Here is a 23,838-nt window from a genome sequence, read left to right on the forward strand (position 1 = left end):
TTTGGGCTAAACTCACTTATCCCAAGTTTTGAATCTGTTTTGAAATGTTTAACACGAGTTGGTATAAGGAAAAACAAAATTGAAAATGAGATGAAACAAAACCTGTCTGACTAGCTAAATAATTGGCTAGATCACAGCACAGACGATGCTTTAACAGTTTTATGATTCATTGGTCAGTGTTCAATTTTGGTAATTGGGTCTGTTTCTCAGATACAATAAGCAATAAGCTAACCCTATCTCATGTATGAAATGATTGTATGGTGAACATGTCTATCTGACAGGGTTTACAACACCTTGATCTCATTTACATGGATCATTTATAATTTTAAGTTTATTTGATACTTCATATTACAGACATTCAATATAAATTCAAGTAAAGCAGTCCAGATATTTCAACATATGCACTCTTGTATAATTCTGTTTTGTTTTTTTTTAAATAAGAACCTGATTACAATCTAAAATTTTATTAAAACAATAAATATTAAAACATCAAGTCGTTTTGAGTGTAAGTCCAGGATGTAGTGATTTTACTCTCTGATTTCTAGATAGTCCAACTCTCATCCCTCCTGATGATGGAGATTGAATAGATGCACTCCCTAATGGTGAATTTACATTTTCTGCTGAACCTGTAACAGTAAAAAATATGTCCAATATAACCTACAATTACTATTAAGATTACAGTTGTTCCTTTGCTTTTTTCATCAAGTGTGTATACGTTTGAATTGTATTACATTTGTCATTTCTGGGCCTATTATAGCTTGCTATACAGTATGGGTTTTGCTGATTGTTGATACTGTATGGTAACCTATAGTTGTTAGCTTCTACATCATTTGGTCTTTGGTGGAGAGTTGTCACACTGGCAATCATACTATATCTTCTTATTTTTATAAGAACTTTTGTCATCAATCAATACACTATATCAGTCTTCCATAAGACTCAAGTATCTTATTTTATAACAGTACTTGCAGGAAAAATTATTATCTGCCAGTGATTTACCTGTAATTTATTATGTCCAAAAATTTTTTTTCAGTTGCTCGACTTGGATAGAGCTGGTAAAAATATAAAAAGTAGTTGCAAGGATGATTTACTGGTAATTTATTTTGTTCTTAAAAAAAATGTAAAGTTACTTGACTTGTAAAGAGCTGGTAGAAAATGATACTTTTGAAGTCATAATCATCCCTGACAAGTGGCAATTCAAAGGAATACTTCATACACAACGACATGTCAGTATGGGGAAGTTTAGCAAAAAGGATACTATAAGCCTGTTTGGACTCCAAAATGTAATGGAATAAATAATTTGCTTGACATATTACTGTTCTGAAAACAGTAATTTATTGGACTTACTCTATTTGCAGCTCATATCAAAAAAGAGTTTTAAAGAGTAACTTTGAACTTTAAAATCCAGTTTCTGCTTGAGGAGGGGGGGCTGCAAATACAATGAGCTACACACACTCAAAATGAAAAATATCTAACCCCTATTTTATGCTTGACTAGGCATAGGTATAACAATAAATACATTTACCATAACAAAAAAGCAAGTATGTATCCTAAATCCCTTGGTAAAAAACAGCTGGAAATTATAAATGCAGTTAACATTTTACATAAATGCATTGTACATGCATCATGTTAAAAAATAAGTTACCTGGAGGATTCCATTTAGGTACAGTTCTTACTATTGGACTTGAGATTGCTGATCTTATGGCTGGACTTTTCACTGCAGGTCTAGCTGTAATGGCTGGACTTTTCACTGCAGCTCTAACTGTAATGGCTGGACTTTTGAGTGGACCTTTTGATGATACTACAGGCATAATGGTCTTTGCTTTAGAATCAGCTCCAGGCTTGGATGCTGCAGCAGGCTTTGTGCCAACTATAACGATTAATCAGTATTGCAAACTTGTGACATAAACAAGATTAGAATTACAAATTTTTTTTCTTAAAATATGTCACAATGTAAAAATAAATAAAAGGAGATGCTTGGTATATGTCAATGAGACCTCAACTCAGACACAATCAAAGCAAGAGTGCGCTGAAAGGCAGTTACCTACAGGATTTATGATTTTATAGCCCAGATTGATTATAATCAAACATATTACTTTTCAGGAAAGGCTAACAACATCAGATATTTAGACATTTTTCAATTATTATGGCATGGAAATGATTATTTTACATTGCATTTCCAAAGAACATATTATTGTACAAGTATATTAATGCACAAATATCTTTTAATATAAAGTTTTACCATCTACAGAGCAACTGAGGATTGACTTTTTCTACAAACAAATGGATTTTTTGTTAAACATTCAACAAAGTGCAATTGAATATTTGGGGTCAATTTTGATTTTCACCATTTGTGGTAATTCACATTGAGTTTTAAAAAAAAAAAAACATTCCAGTTCATCATGTTGGTTTGGTGTGAACTTATCTCAAAAGCATTCAACAATGAGAAAAACCAATACTGTATAGTTGGTTATAAAAGGCCCCGACATGCAAAATATGAAACAATCCAATTAAGATAACTAACAGCCTAATTTAAACAAAACAATTTACGAAAAAACAAGTATGGCAGATATGAACCAACGACAACCACTGAACTACAGACTCCTGACTTGGGATAGGCACACAAAGAATGTGGCGGGGTTAAACATGTTTGTGAGAGCTCAACAAAGAATGTGGCGGGGTTAAACATGTTTGTGAGAGCTCAACTCTCCTCTACCCTGGGACAGTGGTGTAACAGCACAACACAAATCTTTAATCATCCTTGGTGTATTGAGTAATTGATATTCGTCACCTGTTGATGTTATATCAAACTATTATCACTTGTCAATTTATAGCATTGGACATGTTGGGCCGTTAAATCAAATAAGTTAGATACACTCAGGTTTTTCCATTTTCAATTTATAGAGGTAGAAACCTGAGGGCATCGAATGATTCAGATGTCAACTTTGGCACTGTTAGTTTCGGATATAAAAAAAAAACTATTATCAGACCTAATAGATCGAAATTGTTCACCTGACAAAGGGTCTGACATGATAGTTATGTCGGAATGTCAGATGATTTATCAACAGCTTTGGTTTCGATAAAATCCAGATGGATATTGATAGTTTAGGCAGATTTCGGCAATATTCAACGTACCAAATGTTCTGATGAGAAAACGAAAAAATAATGCAAAATGCAACTCTATCTTAAATTTTGAAAACTTACAAAAAACACTGTTTGATTCTTTACTTCGCAATGTCAATGAATAACAATAAAAAACACAGAATATCTCAAACAGAAGGAGAAAGAATTACACTTTTTCGGTATATCAATGGTGACATATTTACCCCCCACGTAGAAACAAAATGGCTATTGCCTGATACCATTAATGGCATTAAGGCACTGCCTTTAAAAACCAAAAGACCTGTTAGATGTTATTGAATTTTTCATTAAATTAGATTTGGGGGAAATACTTTAAGGTCAAGATGATAATGATGATGAATGGCTGTTAAATGTCAAGTGACATATCAAATGCATATTCAGAGCAAGAACAGGTCAATGGATATGAATATAAACCCTGCTTTATACTAGACTGACACACTGAGCTGTATTTTATACACATCAACCTACCTTGACATGTTATTCTGACTCTGGGCTAACCAGTCTTTGCTCTTACTCCTAATTTCCACTCTCTTCCATAGAAGCCCAAAAAAATTGACAAAATTTTTCGTTGTACAAAGTTTGTAGTAAATATTTCAAACTATCAGCAAACAGGAAGAACAGGGAGTGGCTAAACGGCAGATGTAAAATCTACATACACACTACAACATTATCAAGCTGCAGAACATCAAGAACAGGGAGTGGCTGCACGGCAGATGTAAAATCTACTTACACACTACAACATTATCAAGCTGCAGAACATCAAGAACAGGGAATGGCTGCACGGCAGATGTAAAATCTACTTACACACTACAACATTATCAAGCTGCAGAACATCAAGAACAGGGAATGGCTGCACGGCAGATGTAAAATCTACTTACACACTACAACATTATTAAGCTGCAGACCAAATATAAATCATTCCCTTTCATAGTATCCAAGATCTTTCAGACAGATGGACAGACTCTAGCCTTTACTACACCTGCTTTGACCGTTGGTGACACAGGTAATAACAACATATACAGCAGGTTGTAGTATCATGTAGCAGTGCCTGAGGATCTAATTGATATATTTGTTGGTCTAAGATACATGAATAATCTGTTTACAATAACTTAACCTCACCATTAGTTTTAGTTTGTTTTGTAGGTTTAGGTGTGACAGTCTTTTTGTTTGCATCCTTTTTCTTCTTTTTACTACCACAATCAAAGTCACTATCATTGTCTTCATCATAATCATCATCACTAGGATCATCATCATCATCATCCTCATCCACAGAAAACTCACTTTCTGTAATAAACATTTTATCAGACAAAACATAAAGTTTCATAAAAACATGAATGGGTAAAATAATATGGTTAAATTTTAATTTCTGGGGCATTAAAAAAACAAACAAATAGAAACAATATGCAGTCAACACAGGGAGGCTGGATTAGGTATGTGGTATGTCAAGTGACATTTTTGAGTTTGTTGCCAGTAACACATATAAGTGATTTATTAGTTTGTTGCCAGTTAAAAACATGAGAGATTTTTTAGATTGTTTTCAGTAATATAAATAAGTGACATATTTTTAGTTTGTTGCCAGTAACATACATAAGTGACATTTTTGAGATTGTTGCCAGTAACATACATAAGTGACACTTTTTAGTTTGTTGCCAGTAACGTACATAAGTGACATTTTTGAGATTGTTGCCAGTAACATACATAAGTGACACTTTTTAGTTTGTTGCCAGTAACATACTTAAGTGACATTTTTGAGATTGTTGCCAGTAACATACATAAGTGACACTTTTTAGTTTGTTGCCAGTAACATACATAAGTGACATTTTTGAGATTGTTGCCAGTAACATATATAAGTGATATTTTTAGTTTGTTGCCAGTAACATACTTTAGTAACATTTTTGTTTGTTGCCAGTAACATATATATAAATAAAGGCAACAGTAGTATACCGCTGTTCGAAACTCATAAATCGATAGAGATAAAAACAAATCTGGGTTACAAACTAAAACTGAGGGAAACGCATCAAATATAAGAGGAGAACAACGACACAACAAAAACACAACATTAAAAATGTAACACACACAGAAACGAACTATAAATAACAATGGCCATTTTCCTGACTTGGTACAGGACATTTTAAGAAAAAAATGGTGGGTTGAACCTGGTTTTGTGGCATGCCAGACCTCCCACTTTAATGGCAACGTCAAACACAACACCAAAACGACAACATCACATGACAGAACCACAATACAAATAAATGGGAGAACATATAGGACAAAGAAACACACGAATAATAGGTAACAAAAGGTACTAGGCTTAAAATTCAATACGCCAGACGTGCGTCTCGTCCACACAAGACCATCCAGTGACGCTCAGATGAAAAAAGCTTGAAAGCCAAAAGAAGTACAAAGCCGAAGAGCACCAAGGACCAAAACTTCCAAAAAGTTGCGCCTAACACGGCCAGGGTTTTCTGCCTGGGACAAGAACATCCTTATTATTTAGAATAATTTATAATTTTGCAAACAGTAAATTTTATAAAATGACTATATAATAGATATACATGATAAAACCGAAGTGGGGACTAACTACAGAATAAAAACGGATACATTACATAAAACAAATATAAATGATATTTTTTAGTTTGTTGCCAGTAACATACATAAGTGACATTTTTTTGTTTGTTGCCAATAACATATATAAGTAATGTTTTTAGTTTTCCAGTAACATACCAGGCCATAATCTTGCCGGCGAAATGACGATTTAAGTCGCCAAAGAACTTTGAAAATCGCTAAATCTCACCGGCGGACTGATTCATAGCGAAGTCAAATCGCTATCAAAATCGGTAAAAGGGAGACAACTTGTGATTGACAAGTCTCACAGGTAAAAAAAATGGCGGCTGACAAGGAAAATCGAGATTTTAAAAACAACCCAGGACTAATACTGTAAAAGATCAAATTAATAAATACAATGGCGACTTTGAACATCCTCGGATATAACTTGCAAAACTGTTCAAACGGAAAACTGACCGTCTGTTTAAGTTATCGGTTTATGATGATTTTCATCTGAGGATGTTGCGTAATCACTCAGCTGATTTGTTTTATTTTTATTACCTACACGAGTCGATCAATTTTACTATTCGGTAGGTAAAGGGTGGGAATTAACGGTAGATTTATTATATTCATTGAATAAAAATTGAAATATAAAAGGTAGAAAGACAGCTGATGGATAATGTGATTGCAAACGTACCAGATTGTGATCAGCAGTGGATTTTTTCTCATGACCACTTCGTTGATATGGATGATATTTTTATCGGATAATTAACTTGAGATTGAAAGATATTTTCATTTATAGACTTACAATCTTTAACGATAATCTCAATTTACTACAACTTACATAAATGTCCTGGACATTCAATAATAAAACAATGACAAGTGGTGATAAAAATTAAATTCCCAGTCATGTGAAATTCATCATATTTTTCTGGAGTTTTAAAAATAAATTGAGGCAGATGCACATGAATTTAATGCATCATAATCTTAATAATATTACTAGGCTACTCCCTCATGTCCCAATCAACAAATTTTATTTAGAACACATTATGGTATCAATAAATAAATAACAACTATATATTGTCTAAACCTTTTTATTAAGAACTTTCTATATATACATTGTGTACAATAACATAAGAAAAAACTGCAAGTACATCTTTTATTGAATATAAAACAATTTCCTCAGTGATAAGCTTGAATACACGATGCAACCGAAACGGTAGTGGAATCTCACTTCTCCAAGAAGTTGACCACTTCTCCCTTCTCTCTCATGGAAGGAGAAGTCACTTCTCCCTCTTCAAAATCCTAGATTAGGCCCTGACATACATTAGTGACATTTTTTGGTTTGTTTCCAGTAACATACATAAGTGACATTTTTGAGATTGTTTCCAGTAACATATATAAGTGACATTTTTGAGATTGTTGCCAGTAACATACATAAGTGACATTTTTGAGATTGTTTCCAGTAACATACATAAGTGACATTTTTGAGATTGTTTCCAGTAACATATATAAGTGACATTTTTGAGATTGTTGCCAGTAACATACATAAGTGACATTTTTGAGATTGTTTCCAGTAACATACATAAGTGACATTTTTGAGATTGTTTCCAGTAACATATATAAGTGACATTTTTGAGATTGTTGCCAGTAACATACATAAGTGACATTTTTGAGATTGTTTCCAGTAACATATATAAGTGACATTTTTGAGATTGTTTCCAGTAACATATATAAGTGACATTTTTGAGATTGTTGCCAGTAACATACATAAGTGACATTTTTGAGATTGTTTCCAGTAACATACATAAGTGACATTTTTGAGATTGTTTCCAGTAACATACATAAGTGACATTTTTGAGATTGTTTCCAGCAACATATATAAGTGACATTTTTGAGATTGTTTCCAGTAACATACATAAGTGACATTTTTGAGATTGTTTCCAGTAACATATATAAGTGACATTTTTGAGATTGTTTTCCAGTAACATACATAAGTGACATTTTTTGGTTTGTTGCCAGTAACATACATAAGTGACATTTTTGAGATTGTTTCCAGTAACATATATAAGTGACATTTTTGAGATTGTTTCCAGTAACATACATAAGTGACATTTTTTGGTTTGTTTCCAGTAACATACATAAATGACATTTTGGAGATTGTTTCCAGTAACATACATAAGTGACATTTTTGAGATTGTTTCCAGTAACATACATAAGTGACATTTTTTGGTTTGTTTCCAGTAACATACATAAGTGACAATTTTAAGTTTGTATCCAGTAACACACATAAGCGACATTTTTGAGGTTGTTGCCAGTAACATCCATTAGTGACATTTTTGAGGTTATTGCCAGTAACATACATTAGTGACAATTTTTGGTTTGCTTCCAATAACACACATAAGTGACATTTTTTAGGATGTCAAGATTTATAAAAAACAGCCACGATATACCTTCTCCAAAGCTCAATTGATGAAAGGAGTGAAATTTATCCAACATTATTATATAAAATCAATATGACCTTTTAACCCAATATACTTACCATTATCCTCACTATCATCATAAACAACCTTGGCCTTGATCACTGATTTCCTCCGCCCACCCTTTCCTAGCTCTTCCTCATCTTCTAATACAATTATACTATCACTATCATTACCATCTATATAATAAAGTTTATATCAGAACAAAGAAATGGTTACTTGTACAGAAATAATAATATACTGGAATTCTATTAAGGTACATACTTTCATAATTGTGGTTTTTAAACCATTCAATAAACATGATAAAAAAAATCAAACATAGGCATTCTTGAGTAACATTTCTTTTTTTCTGAAAACTACAGGACAAACTCTCTCTTTTTGCAGGTAATACATAAAAGTGATATCACTGTATGAAGTCTACTTTGAAGGACACCGATATAAGTAGGACAGCAATATTTCTTATCAGTAGGTTAAGTGCTTTGAGCTTGCTGTCAGTAACTGCAATTATTCTTTAATATATCATTATGGTATATTTTTATCTTATTTAATCTAATTAAATTTATTTTCTGTTGATGTTACCTAATTTACCAATATTCTAGAGTTAGGTGTTTACCTGTACAACTTTTTATTCTAGGCTCTTTCGAGTACGTGTACAGATAGAGATTGAACAGGGTGAGGGTTTGAGATCTCAATAAACTAGTTTAAAACTGCCAAATTTGATTTGTCTGGCCCAAATCAGGAACCTTGCCAGCATTGGGTATATCTTAATGGTTTTCCTTATTTTGAGAATTGATTTAATGGCAGACCTTAAAAAGGCTTTGATTGTTTCTGTTGAGTTTATTCACAACTTTTCAAGACTCAAGACGATACAGAGCTTGACATATTGTATAAGACACCTGTCTTTTGTTAAACTGTATGTTGCCCTCTAGTTGTCTTTTGGTTGTGCATTTTGTTGGGTTGCTGTATGGTGTAGTATACCCCACATCTCCTTTTACTCATTCAAGCATTTTTTTCATTTTTTTTAATAAAAATTGTATCCATTTTCAATGAAAGAGACTTATCTTCAAAACCTATTTCCTTATGCAAAATTACCTCTTTGGTATGTTTCTATTCAAAAACTTCTAATAATGAAGAAAATACCTGATTTATTCCTTTGAATTTCATGTAAAATTTTATGATTTTCAACATTGTGTTCTGCATGCACTGTTTCAGTCTTTTCTGAACTATTTCCCAGTCTTTCTATATTGATACAGTTTATATTTTTGTCTTTATTCACTTCTACTGAACATATCACATCGTTCTGCTTTACTTCTTCAAAAGGTGTTGAAGTCACTGGTGTTTTATTGATTTTTTCCTTTTCTATCTTTATCACATTTGACTTTTTATTGTTTTTAGGTTTAAAATCTTCATCGTCATCATCACAGTTAGAACTTTGAGATGCTATCAAAGAGAGTTCTAATGCTGCCTGAAGTTCCCTTTCATAAACTTTCTCTGCTAAAGGGGTTCTACTGAAATATACATGTATATAATTTAAACAAACTACTCAAATCAGTGCAAAAAATAAAAAGTTTCGAAAAAAAATTTGTACATAATAGAAAAACAAAGGATATGGGGTATCCATCCATGACACAAATTCAGTACATGGACAGCAATAAACACACAAAAAGCAAAGGAACAGCGCTTTTATTGCTGTTCTTCACATGTATACCAAAAAAAAAAAATCTCATCATTGAACCTGTAAATGAAGTTTTTTCTAAGTACAAAGGGGGCCTCGGTGGCCAAGTGGTCTAAGTAGTTCTACTACTGTAATCACTAGCCAGTCAACACTGAGGTTGTGAGTTTGAACCCCGCTCGTGTGGGTGCACTTGACTCCAGTCTTAATTGACCAGGATTGTCAGTTTTCCTATTGAAGGTCGGTGGTTTTCTCCGGGCACTCCGGCTTCCTCCATCAATAAAAACTGGCTGCCACGAAATAGCCCAAATGTGGCGCTTAAAACTGGTGTTAAAACACCAACAATCAATCAATCTAAATACAAAGTTGCATGCAACAAAACTTTTGTATTTGTTATCTATTAAGACATAATTATGATAATGTTAAACTACATAATTGAATTGCTAATTAAATTGTAAGTGTCACACTGGCTTCACCTTCCTAGAACCAAACAGTTATATATGGTGCTTCTTATTACTTTCTTGCAATTTTCTATTTAAATTGTGTCATATTCATTTTGTACAACTGAATAAATATTCCAAACAGACGATTTATGATACTTCATATATCTTTTTTGTAATTAATGTTTAAAATAATTTGTTGTCAACTACACCTCAAAGGAAAATAAAATACTTATGTCTCACCTCCTACAGAATTCATCCAATGAGAGATAATATATAACAGTCCATAATTTATGTTTAATTTAGACAAGTTTTCCACTGACAACTTACAAGAAACAAGATAGACATGACTAGGATATCTGTACACAAGGAACAGTTCTGATCTGTACACAAGGAACAGTTCTGATCTTTGAAAACATTGATGCTTTTCTTCAGGCCTTCACAAATATTTTTAACAAAAGTCAGCCAACCTATACAGTAAATTTGTAATTGGTATTCATTCTGATTACTTCATGCTGTTATTGGTCAAATGGGACAGTTATTTGTTCTAAAAATACTCTCATTAGTGTAACAATTATAATCACATACCTTTTTGTAGGTTTCTTTTTGTCTGTGATTGCTGTAGTTTTTTTCTGTAAGTCTTTGCTTGAAGAAGTTTTAGCCTTTTTACTTGGAGGTGGAGTTAGATCTGCAAAGTCATCTAAAAATACCAACTTTATGTAAGTTACTTCCTCAAGTTAAAATCTGTATCTGTCATTTGAAATATATTAGTATTGCATATAAAGGTACATATTTGTATTTTTTAAAAGTCTTTGCTACCTATTCTTACCTAGCCCAATATGCTTTTGATTTCCAGTGACTGTTTCTGTTCCCCATCCACCCATATTTCCAAATCAAAAGTTTGTCACTATTTTCTTTATACAATTTTTTAGTAATAGGAATTAGTAACAATTACACTTTAACTTATGAATTACAAAGACAAGTTTTCTATTGACAGAAAGTCTTTGGTTTACTTAAGTGTTTGAAAAAGTAACCTTAACTTAAAGTGTTTGAAAAAGTAACCGTAATTGGAAAAATGCTTTTGTAAGTGGATTAAAAGAGAAGAAAAAAACAGCAAATCCAAAAACCAGTTATGGATTGACAGTCATATAAAATAATTATTTCTTAAAAGAGTCCAAGGTTTGAAATTTTGTCTTCCTAAAATAACTACCTGCCAGGGTCTGTACTAGCATTTGTTTACATTCTAATACATGTGTATAAGAACTCTAATTATGCAAGGATGCCTGGCTTAATTTGAAAACAATTATAAACGTGGAAAAAAATTCGTAAGGGTTCCGCAGAACCTCGTGTCTCGCCTACTTTTGCTGTTAATCGCAGGCTCAACAAAATGAGGAAAAAAATTAATAAAAATATTCCTCTCTATACTATCTTTTGATTGTAAGTAGCTTCTGTCCAAGTTTGGTAAATCGTAGTTTATGCATCTAATAAATGTTTTAAAAACTTAAACTGCAGACTGTATGTAATGTTAACTGGAAGAAAAACGAAGTCCATTTATAAGTAAAATACGGAAAAAATGGAACAAAATTTTAACAAAATTTCCTTCTAGATACTAGCTTTTAATCATAAATAAGCTTCTGTCCAAGTTTGGTACAAATCCAAGATAGTTTAAGAAAGTTATTAAAATTTGAAAAACTTTAACCACAGAGTGAATGTAATGTTAACTGGCAGAAAAACTAAGTCCATTTAAAAGTAAAATACGGAAAAAATGGAATTTTTTTTTACAAAATTTACTTTTCAATATTATCTTATGATCATAAACAAGCTTCTGTCCAAGTTTGGTAGAAATCCAGGATAGTTTAAAAAAGTTATTAAAATTTCAAAAACTTTAACCACAGAGTGAATATTTGTGAATGTAGGATCGCTATGTCTCGCTTTTTCGACAAAAGTCGAAGGCTCAACAAAAATGAAGTTCATGATCTCCTAACATGACTAAAGTCCTCCAGATTACAGATTGAAAAAAAAAAAGTGTTTTTAAACATTTTCCTCGTAACATATTTTCCTCCCTTAACAAATGTTCATAATGCTTAGAAATTTAGGAAAACTTGATGCGACTGTCAAACAAGTGAGAGGTTTAGCTGGCTATAAAACCAGGTTCAATCCACCATTTTCTACATAAGAAAATGCCTGTACCAAGTCAGGAATATGACAGTTGTTATCCATTCGATTGATGTGTTTGAGCTTTTGATTTTGCCATTTGATTAGGGACTTTCCTTTTTGAATTTTCCTCGGAGTTCAGTATTTTTGTGATTTTACTTTTTGATACCTTATATTATTACTACCAATAGGAGTGTTAAAATCATAGTGTACTTCATAGGCATGTGTTTCTCCAGTGAAAACAATCATGTTATTACTACCAATAGGAGTGTTAAAATCATAGTGTACTTCATAGGCATGTGTTTCTCCAGTGAAAACAATCATGTTATTATTATCAATAGCAGTGTTAAAATCATAGTGTACTTCATAGGCATGTGTTTCTCCAGTGAAAAGAATCTCATGTTATTAAATCAGAAATTATTATGTGATACATGTGTATATACATTTGTACAATATATGTTAAACAAGAATATGTGTCCATAGGACATCATGCCTTGCTTACACTATCACATTTCCAAGATCAGTGAACCACAAAATCTGGTTCCAAACCCTTTTTTGGCAAATCAATTTCAAAGTCACATCATATGGACATGCCAACTAAGTTTCAAAGTTTAAGTGACTACAACTTCATGATATTAAAACTACCTTCAACTAATACATTAACCTGATACGGGACGGACATATGAACTAACAGATGAAGGAGGCTGACCGGAAAACATAATATCTTCTTACTACTGAAGGCGACCTATAACATTAAACTGTGTTCTTAGTAGATATAGGAAGATGTGGTATGAGTGCCAATGAGACAACTCTCCATCCAAGTAACAATTTATAAAAGTAAACCATTATAGGTCAAGGTACGGCCTTCAACACGGAGCATTGGCTCACACTGAACAGCAAGCTATAAAGGACCCCAAAATTTACTAGTGTAAAACCATTCAAATGGGAAAACCAACAGTCTAATCTATATAAAAACGAGAAACGAGAAACATGTATGAACTACACATACAAATAGGTAAAGTCATACCATCAAAATCATCAGGTCCTCCAAACTTGGCATAATCAACAGCTTTTCTTGCTCTGTAAGAAAAAAAGATATACTATCATACATAGAATTGAGAATGGAAACGGGGAATGTGTCAAACTCAAAGAGACAACAACCCTACATGTACTTAAGAGCAGAAAAACAGACAAAGACCACCAATGGGTCTTCAACGCAGCAATAAATTCCTGTACTCGGATGAGGGCTTCAGCTACATGTCTATATTATTTACCTGTATTTGATATGTTAATGATACATGTGTTTACAATGTAATCAAATTATTTGTTCTGGATGCTTTATTGTAGATAAGTAAACATGTTTAACCCCGCCACATTTTTGCGCCTGTCCCAAGTCATGAGCCTCTGGCCTTTGTTAGTACATGTATTTCACATCCTAAATTTTACGGTAATATTGTACTAAAAGTGTGGAAATCACTATGTGATCCGTGTAAACTCATCGAACCTTTAAACAAACTTATTAGTAAAGCATGTAAAGGTTATCTTATCAATGTTGTAATTAGACTATGGACTATGAATATTTTTTATCAAGTCCTATTTGGCTTAACAATATGATTAGAATTTGTAATAAACCTGTTTTTTACCAACATTGGTTTAATCATGGTTTACAATATGTAAATGATGTAATAGATGAAAATGGATTTTTTATTTCATTAGAATTGTTACAGCAATGTTACGATATCAATGTAAATTTTTTCAATTACATGAGTGTTCTTTCAGCTATTAAAAAAGCAGCAAATAATTACAAAAAAGATTCATATAAGTTTTTTTTTTAACTTTTGATTTTTTTATTTCCAACAAATACAACATATACATGACATACATACAATATAATACAATAAGAATATATACAATGTCATTAATATAAATACATCTAAATTGGAAATATTTTACATTTTCTATTGAAAAGATAAAAAAATAAAAAATAGAAAAATTAATAAATAAATAAATAAATAAATAATGATAATTAACAGATTGGAGTTAAGAGTAAAGAAGAAGGGAAAAAAAAAAGAAAAAAAAAGGATTATCCAGTTACATCCCTATCTATATTTTAAATATCAAATATTTATGTTGGAAAATATTTGCAAAATTAACTAGACATATTTCTTTCATAACAGCCATCACACAGATCAAGTACATAACATGACAATAATATTTTCTTTAAAATAGATTATAATTAAATAGTCATGAGTTATTGTAACAAAAATAGACATTAGCTGGTATTCAATAAAAGTTTTTCAAAAACATTCCATACATTGTCAAATTCAGTTATCTTTTTATTTTTTACAGCTATCATACTCTCTAATTTATACATATCTTTCAGCTTTATTATAGCTGCTTGCAATGAGAGATTCTTTTTAAAGCATCTAGAATTATACACATATTGTTTAATGTAAAGAAAAATCATGTTGTATGGGTTGTTGGGAAATATCTTGGATAAGTCTCCAAAAAGAAAGTTTAATTTATTCATTGGGAGACTTATTCCACCAGAAAGGAACCAGTTATCAATATCCTGTAGAAAATTTTGTACAGTATTGCAATTCCAAAATAGGTGTTCTATAGACTCGTTCTCTGATTTACAAAATGTACATAAAGGATCATCGATCAATTTTATTTTAACTAAAAACTGGTTTGTTGCAATAATGCAATGGTTAATCCTATATTGCAACCACTGTAATTTACTATTTTTTGTAACAGCAAAAGGCAGTCTGAAAATCTTTTTCCAGTTCAGATTCTGTTCACCTAAAATTTTAACCCACTTAAGCTGTCCAGTAGGAGTAACATTATTTCTTGTCAGTACAGAATACATATCTTTTGATCCTTTACAATGTTTTAAAAATACTTGCAGACATGATGGTATAAAAGGACAAAATAATTTGTAAGATCCTTTAGTGTAAGATTTTGATGCCTCTTTCACTGCCGAAATAACACTGTTAAATTTAAGAAAATCTGTGTTAATGTTATAGTTTTCCTTAAATTGGTCAAATGAAATATACGATCCATCTTGGTCAACTATATCATTTACAAATCTAATACCACTTTTGAACCATTCTTGATAAATTACTGATTTATGACCAATCTTAATATTATTATTTAGCCATAGTGGATTTGATAAAAATGAATCATAAGTCAAGTTTCTTTCTTTTTGAATAATCATTTCCCAGGATCTTAGTACATCTTTCCAAAAAAGGTTGTTAACTGTCATGTAAAGTTGTCTAATATAATCAACACCACAACTAAACAACTTTCTTTTTTCTATATTTGACATGAAAATATTTTGCCATTTACTATCTCTCTGCAAAATCCTTCTAATCCATGTTGATTTAAGGGCTGTAATGAACATATTCAAATCAAGCATTTTCAAACCTCCCTCCAAATAATCTTTGATTAGGATATCCTTCTTAACTCTACGTATAGGTGAGTTCCATATGTATGTATAAATAAGTTCATTTATTCTCTTAACAATATCATCTGAAGGATTTGGCAGAGAGATAATGAGATGGTTTACAATAGGCAAGACTAGAGTTTTAATCACAGTTATTCTACCTATTACAGTTAGATTCCTTTTAGACCATTGATTTAAAGTATTTTTAATCTGTACAATTCTTTCAGAATAATTTATCTTAACAATTTTTTCAAGATCTACATCAAAATTGATTCCTAGTAATTTAAAAGTAGTTTCACCCCAAGACAGATTTCTGTTAGGGCATAATGTATCTGTACTATATTTTTTGCTCCCAAACCAAATAACTTGTGTTTTTGTGAAGTTAATATTTAGTCCAGATATTTTTGCAAACCAGTCTAATTCTAATAGTGATTCTTGCAGAGATTTTTCACTCCCATCCAAAATCAAAGAGGTGTCATCAGCAAATTGTGACAATTTATGCTCAACCCGTGTGACCTTTATACCACTAATGTCAATATTTCCCCTTATTTTCAATGCCAGAATCTCTACACATAAAATAAAAAGATATGGAGACAGGGGGTCCCCTTGTCTACAACCTCTACCAATAGTAAAAAAATCTGAAAGGTTCCCCCCCTGGATGACAGCAGAGTTGATATTATTGTAAAAAACTTTAACCCAATTAATGATAGATTCGCCAAAATTGAAAAATTTCAAAACATTTATCAAAAAGTCCCATGATATGGAATCGAAAGCTTTTTCAAAATCAATCAATAGTAATAACCCTGGTATTTCATGTTCCTCTGTGTACTGTAATATATCATAAATGAGTCTTATATTTTCCCCAATATACCTACCACTAATAAAACCAGTCTGATCAAAATTTATCAATTTATCGAGGACACTCTTAAATCTGTTTGCAATAGCTGCTGATCCAATTTTATACACAGTATTCAGTAAAGATATTGGGCGCCAGTTTTTTAAAAAGTGGCGGGGTTTATTCCCTTTCGGTAAACAAGTAATAATCCCTTGTTTTTGTGTAACAGATAGTTCCCCTGTTTTTGCACCATAATTTAAAGAATTTACAATAAAAATTTGAAGATCCTTCCAAAAAAATTTATAGAACTCTGCTGAAAAACCATCCGTTCCAGGAGTTTTGTTGTTTTTCATTTTTTTCAATGCTTCTCCAGCTTCTTTAACAGTAACTATACCTTCCAAGCTTTCTTTTTCCTGAGATGAAAGTATAGGAACACTTAAGTTTTTCAAGTCTTTTTTCAGATCACTTAAAAGTACTTTTAGTATCCCTTTTTTTATAAAGATTGTCATAAAAATTTTTAACTTCATTCAAAATATCTTTTTGTTTTGTTATAATTTCCCCATTTTCTTTCTCTACTTTAGGAATAATTTTGCTCATAAAATTTCGTGATTCTAAGCCACAGAAATAATTAGTAGGTTTTTCCCCTTCCTGTATCCATTGGACACGGGATCTTACTAATTTCCCTTTTAATTTTTGTGTTCTTAAACTTTCAAGCTCATGTTTTTTTGCCTCTAATTCGTTAATGGAATGTTCATCAACTCTTTCCTCTAATTGAGTTACTTCATTTCGAAGATTTATTTCCCTTTTTTCGTCTTGCTTTTTTTTAAAGCTTGAATATGAAATTGTCTTCCCCCTAATTTCCATTAGAAGAGTCTCAAGCAAAAGCTGACAGTTAATTCTAAAATGAATGTCTGTATTATCTATTTTGTCAATATTTTCCATATTATAGACTAAAGCACAATATTGTTTTTTCACTTCCTGTATTTTTTGCTTAATAGTATTTATATAGTCTATATAATATAATAAAGAGTTGTTAAACTTCCACAAACCTTTTCCCCTAATGAAAGGGTTAAATTCTAAATCTAGCAAAATCATAGAGTGATCTGACCGATAGCTTGGAAGTACATTACAATTTTTTAGACTGTTTAAAAAGTTTTCAGTGAGAAGAAAAAAGTCTAATCTAGCCTGTTTAAAAGGATTTCTCTTCCTCCAAGTGTATCGCTGTATATCTGGAAAAAGTTCTCTATATGGGTCTATCAAATTTCTTTCTTCAATAAATTCAAGAACTTTTTCCCTAGCTTTCGGATTGTTAATATTCACATAGTTGCAATAATCTATACATGGGTTTTGGACAAGATTAAAATCACCACAAATAACAAAGTATTCATTTTCAAAATCATCAATAACCGACATAATATTGGAAAAAAAATCTGGATTGTCTGTATTTGGTCCGTATAGACATACAAGAGTTATCTTTCTATTTTCTACAAGAATATCTAAAATTAAATAGTTTCCATTTATATCTTTTTTTTCTTTCAACACTTTGCATTCAAAATTATTATTGAACAAAATAGCTACACTTCTAGAGTTTGAGCTAACAGATGAAAAATAACACTCATAACCCCACATAGATCTCACTATGTTTTCTATATCATTTGTAAAATGAGTATCCTGAATACAATATATATTACAGTTCTTTGACTTCAGCATATCAAATACGTCTTTTCTTTTTAATGTGTTCCGAAGGCCTTGACAATTAACTGACAAAATCTTTAATGAACTCATTGATCATAAAATGTTTGCATCCAAATTACATCAAGTAGTTGAATGAAAGAAATAAAAATAATTTTCCAATAATGATGTAAACACAGAAAAGTTATTAGAATGAGGATGTCAAACAGGATAATTTTCAAAGGAGTGTTTAAAAATAAATGAAAAAAAATAGAACAGTAAATGAGAAAAAGTTTTAAAAAATATTCAATGGATTGAATATAACAATTGTGATAAAGCATTTTCATAATTATTAACAATGTTTCACAATTTTTCAGTTTATACAGAATAATATCTTTACATTAAAATTTGCCATAAGTGTCACTTATAATTGTAAGTGTGAGTAGTATATATTAACATGTTCAATTATAAGAATAATAGAAATTAGTGACTCAAGGGAGATAACAAAAAATACAAGTTAAGTCACCTTAAACATTATAAATGTCATGATTGTATACTCTAGTTCTAAGTATACTAATTTTACCATAAAGTTTCTATATAATATAAATTGTCATCAATATTTCTTATTATTATAAAATAGTAATGTATAAACATATTCTATGACAGAAATAATTGGACATATTGATTCAAGGGAGATAAAAAAAAAAACAAAAACAAAAAAACATTGAGTCACTTTAAATATAAGTAGTTAAATTATTTCTTATTTCTAGATTTAAATTTGTATAATTTTATAGTTACTAGTTCAGAGATGTCAAAAAAAGATTCATATAAGTTATGTTGTCCATTTATTCCCGCTTGCTTACAAGTCTTTTTTAAAAGTAGAAAAGGTTCTAAAGACATGTACAAAATACTCATTAGTAACAATGAGACTCCAACAGGACAACTGAAGTGGGGTGAAATATTAGGCGAAGATCTCATTTGGAAACATATATTCAAACTACCGTTTACAGTCACTGCCAATACTAAACTACAGTGGCTTCAGTACAGAATCAACCACAGAATTCTTGCCACAAATAAATTTTTATGTAAAATCAAACTTATATCAGTGTTCTCCCCAGGCCGTTTTAGCGTCGCGGTACCGCGACGCTATATTTTATCCCGTGATGCTATAATAATTTCCGCGACGCTATAATTATTTTGAGGATGCTATTTTTCTTGTTTCTATATCGTAAATCCATGTCCTAAATTTTGAACTTTCATCTAATTACCGCGTATGATCATAAAAATTATATCAACTTTAAGTGTAATCCCTTCAAATCGGACAATAGAGGCATTTAAGAGTGATTAAATAGGTGTTAATTGCCCTTTGGGTGATAACTGTTTGGATACGAATACCCCAAGCTGACACTTGTGACATGATTAATACCACCAGAGACACACTGTATTATATGTCTCTGATACCACGTGGTCTGTCTGCAATCGCAAATTAAGACATGGAAAAAATGTAATCATAAAACAATTCGAAATCTACGTTTTGCATTACGGAAATTCAAAGATACAAACGATTTTTCTCTTTAAAATGAGGTTTGGTCGTTTATTTTTACAACTTTCATAAAATTACTTTCTTTCTCTTCCGCCGGTACTACTTGTTAATCGAGAGCGAACATATCGGTTTTGGGCTAAATAAGTTGGCTTAAGTTTATGTTTCATCCATTTAATACATCAAAAGCGTCACATTCGTTCCCAATCTCTTGTCAAACATTGTTTATTTTCGTTAATTTTTCTTCGGCCGCCAATGACTACTTTTGAGTAAACTACCGATCGGAACCGGACCAGATATGACAAAAATCCGCATTTTTACGATAATAACTACAGATGCACAAATGGCACAGCAGACAGAAAAAAATATACCAAAAAGAGAAAACTATGCATTAACAGACTATTTGTTAGATAACTTTGTTAAAAATATCTATCACCTTGATATACAGAAACAACTGGGACTAATTCATTGAGTACCATGAAACAATGAATTTTTAGACATGGAAATTTTTTTTTAATTGAAATTTTATTGCTATATGATACTTTCTCTTTTTTTACTTGATATTTAGTATTGTATATATATAAAGGTTGCACTATAATAAACCATTCACTCATTCATTTAGTTGGGTAGGTAGGGTAACTAGAACCAGAGACATATATTGTATTATATGTCTCTGCTAGAACCACACATATATTGTTATATGGCCCAAGAGGAAAACAATAATTCTGTTCAGTAACTATAAATGAATATAGAAAACATAAACTGAAACAACTGTTATCATGGTTATATTTTAATTGTATTCTCAGTTATGAATTGAACAATATAAACATATATACCATAAAGGAAATAGAGTATCACCGCGACGCGACAAATGACATTGAAAAAAATACAGTTTATTTTTTTTACGCCAAATGTGATGCTATCCAAAATATCTGGGGAGAACACTGTTATTGATAACCCTCTATGTACTTTTTGTAAATTGGAAGATGAAACTGTTGAACATATTCTATGGAATTGTGAGATTATCCAAAATTGTTTACAAGATATTGATTATTGGTTTTTATCTGGTGGGGTAAGCCTGCCATTGAATAAGTTAAATTTTATTTTTGGAGTATATCAAAAGTTCGAAAAGGTGACCCATATAATTTGATTTTTCTATACATGAAACAATATATATACAACAGTAGATGTTTTTTCAAAAGATATTTCACTCAGTGCCATTAAAGAAAAGCTAAAATATATGTACAATTTAGAAAAAATAATGGCAGTCAAAAATAAGAGACAAGAGCACTTTGATACCATGTGGAATGCATTTAAAGAGTTATTTTTATAGCTCAATTTGTCATTTATTATTTACAGATAATTATTGTCAAAACTAACATAATATATTATTGTATCTAAAAGCACAACTTATTATGTACTGAAAATCTTACAGGATATTTTAACCTCTTCCTTTTTCATAAAATACTTTAGCCTTCTCATGTGCCACATAGTGGTACATGTACATAAACATTTAACTCAAATTATCTTTTCTATTTATGTTCTCTTTTCATATAAATATAAAACTGAATTTTCAACAATGTTTATTGTCATAAATTTAATAAATATATATTCAAATGTATTGCTAATATTACTGTATGCATGTTTGATGTGTTGTATTTGTTGTAATTTTTCAAAATAATAAAAATAAAAATAAAATGTTGTAATTAGATCTTTGAATATAGTTTACATTGGCACAAATATCGATTTTGTCATCAGCAAATTAAAACATAACTAAATTTGTATTCTTTTCTAACGTTTTTTTTGGGATGTATAAATACACATCCATGTTCATTTTCTATATAGAGATTACTCTATCTATATATATATATATTACATTATACATATTTATTAACAGGTTACCTCCTAACTATCTTACTGCCTGTCTATACTTTTATTTTGGCATTGCACAAGTCAAGTCTTCTTTGAATGTCCATGACGTTAAAACACTAAATTCCTGGGATGTGTTTTAGTTTATCTTAGTCTCTGATGCATGATCTTTTATTATTAATTGTTTTTGGCTTTTAACTAGCTTTCAGTAACTGCGAGTACTCTCAAATCGTACTTTCGTGTTAATTTGACCTGTTGATACAATTTGTAATGTATTTTTGTTATTCAATGTTTACTTATTCAGTGTTATATCTAGTCTCACTATTTTTAATATATACCCACTTTGATAAGTGTTTAGTATGATGATAAATTTTCACTTTTGTTCTCGTACTAGGAACAACAAAATTATTTATTTTGTAAAAATTATTTATGTACTCCATGTATAAATTACAACATACTTATTTTTATTTACCTGTGTACTTTATTTTATTTGGCGGCATTTTGTCCAAGGTGATGGTTGTCTTTCTGATATTGTTTTAAATCTAAATCCCTTGTTTTATTAATTTTGTATTTACATTGTGTTATAGATCAAATTTATTCGTTCAGTGTATGTTCACTTGTTTTTTGTTTATATGTCTTTTGATTGAGTTAAGCCATTTCAATTGATATTTTATAGTGTGTTTTTCTATGTTGTGATGTTACACTACTGTTTCAGGTAGGGTGAAGGCTGGCACCTATTTAAATGTTTAAACCCGCTGCATTTGTTTGCACCTGTCCTCAGTCAGGAACCTGATGTTCAGTGGTTGTCGTTTGTTGATGTGGTTCATAAGTGATTCTCGTTTCTCGTTTCTCATTTTTTATATAGATTAGACAGTTGGTTTTCCTGATTGAATGGTTTCACACTAGTCATTTTTGGGGCCCTTTATAGCTTGCTGTTCGGTGTGAGCCAAGGCTCTGTGTTGAAGACCGTACTTTGACCTATAATGGTTTACTTATACAAATTGTGACTTGGATGGAGTGTTGTCTCAATGGCACTCATACCACATCTTCTTATATCTATTGTATGTTTTTTAAATTTAAGTTCATTTATGTCAGTCAGGGATATAACTCTATAGGGTTATTACAGAAAATAACTTGCATGTGTTATTACAGATACTTTCATGAGTTGTCTACTCTTTAATCCTTAAATTTTCTAAATCTGTAATAACATATATATGTTTGTTATTTGTAAAATAAATCATAAATATTTTGATTTTCAGTAGGCTCTAGCTATAGGGAACTCTTGAAACTTTGCACAGAAACTAAATGCATAGCCTTGATAACTAATTTTTGAATTAAATTAATACATTTTTCATTAACCATGGGAAATCAATGAGACAAGGCTTTTAAGGGATAAACTTAGCTGTAATAACAAGTCTTAGTTATTAAAGGCATTTAACTTGTTATATAAGACACTTGGGAATTACTGGGAAGCTTGTGCAGAACCTCATTACATGCTCTGATCATTTATTTATAGTGCAATGATGGCGTGGATCATTTCACGATGGCGGAAGATAATTTAACAATTGCCAGGATCATTAGATGATGACGGAAGATAAATTTAGCGATGGTGGTGCACCGTCATGAACCAGGTCATGGAGATCCCCTATGTTATCAAACACCAGGTGTGCACAGGGAAAATATGAAACAACTAACAAGCCATACCAAATTTTGTCCAAATTTATATAAAAAATAATTGAGTGATACTTTTTTAAATTGCTGCTGATACAGAATTCTTCCTCTCTCATCGGTTACACCTCTCTCACACTAATAAACTTATACAAACCTCGCAGGTCTTCTATCTGACATTTTGCATTTTGTTTACAAAATTCCAATTTCCCTCCTCATACGCCGGAACTGGAAATCTGTCATTGTTTCGAATCACAAAATATTACACAATTACAATTTTTCGTTTGATTGAAAAATGAATTCGTTCTTTAAAATCATTTATTGTTTTATCAACTATGTATACTTAATCTTTATTAACCACTAACTTTAAGATATTTTCGAA

The 23,838-nt window shown here is 31.1% G+C and overlaps 1 protein-coding gene across 2 annotated transcripts; it reads right to left on the reverse strand.

The window, feature by feature from the left end:
• Nucleotides 1-448: 448 nt before the first annotated feature.
• Nucleotides 449-23,695, reverse strand: LOC127706763 (RAD51-associated protein 1-like). 2 transcript variants are annotated; one of them, XM_052211434.1, is made up of 8 exons: nt 23,614-23,695; nt 13,456-13,508; nt 10,863-10,974; nt 9,303-9,667; nt 8,225-8,341; nt 4,258-4,422; nt 1,643-1,867; nt 449-626 (listed from the first exon to the last, which is right to left on the reverse strand). In XM_052211434.1, exons 1-8 carry the CDS (start codon nt 23,634-23,636, stop codon nt 490-492), a joined length of 1,197 nt encoding a protein of 398 aa, XP_052067394.1. In that variant the 5' UTR covers nt 23,637-23,695; the 3' UTR covers nt 449-489. The 2 variants fall into 2 exon arrangements, with proteins under 2 accessions (XP_052067394.1, XP_052067393.1); XM_052211433.1 differs by having other exon boundaries at nt 9,303-9,670.
• Between the last annotated feature and the right edge of the window lie 143 nt (nt 23,696-23,838).

Source organism: Mytilus californianus, unplaced genomic scaffold, assembly GCF_021869535.1.
Source record: "Mytilus californianus isolate M0D057914Y unplaced genomic scaffold, xbMytCali1.0.p SCAF_6, whole genome shotgun sequence".
NCBI lineage: Eukaryota > Metazoa > Mollusca > Bivalvia > Mytilida > Mytilidae > Mytilus > Mytilus californianus.

Excerpts from the sequence above, each read along its gene's own strand:
- LOC127706763 (XM_052211433.1), bottom strand. The coding sequence starts at position 23,636 with ATGTCAGATAGAAGACCTGCGAG. Across the intron at positions 13,509-23,613 it reads TCAGATAGAAGACCTGCGAG|AGCAAGAAAAGCTGTTGATT; the intron begins GTTTGTATAAGT and ends TTTTTCTTACAG. Across the intron at positions 4,423-8,224 it reads TGATGATAGTGAGGATAATG|AAAGTGAGTTTTCTGTGGAT; the intron begins GTAAGTATATTG and ends TGTTTATTACAG.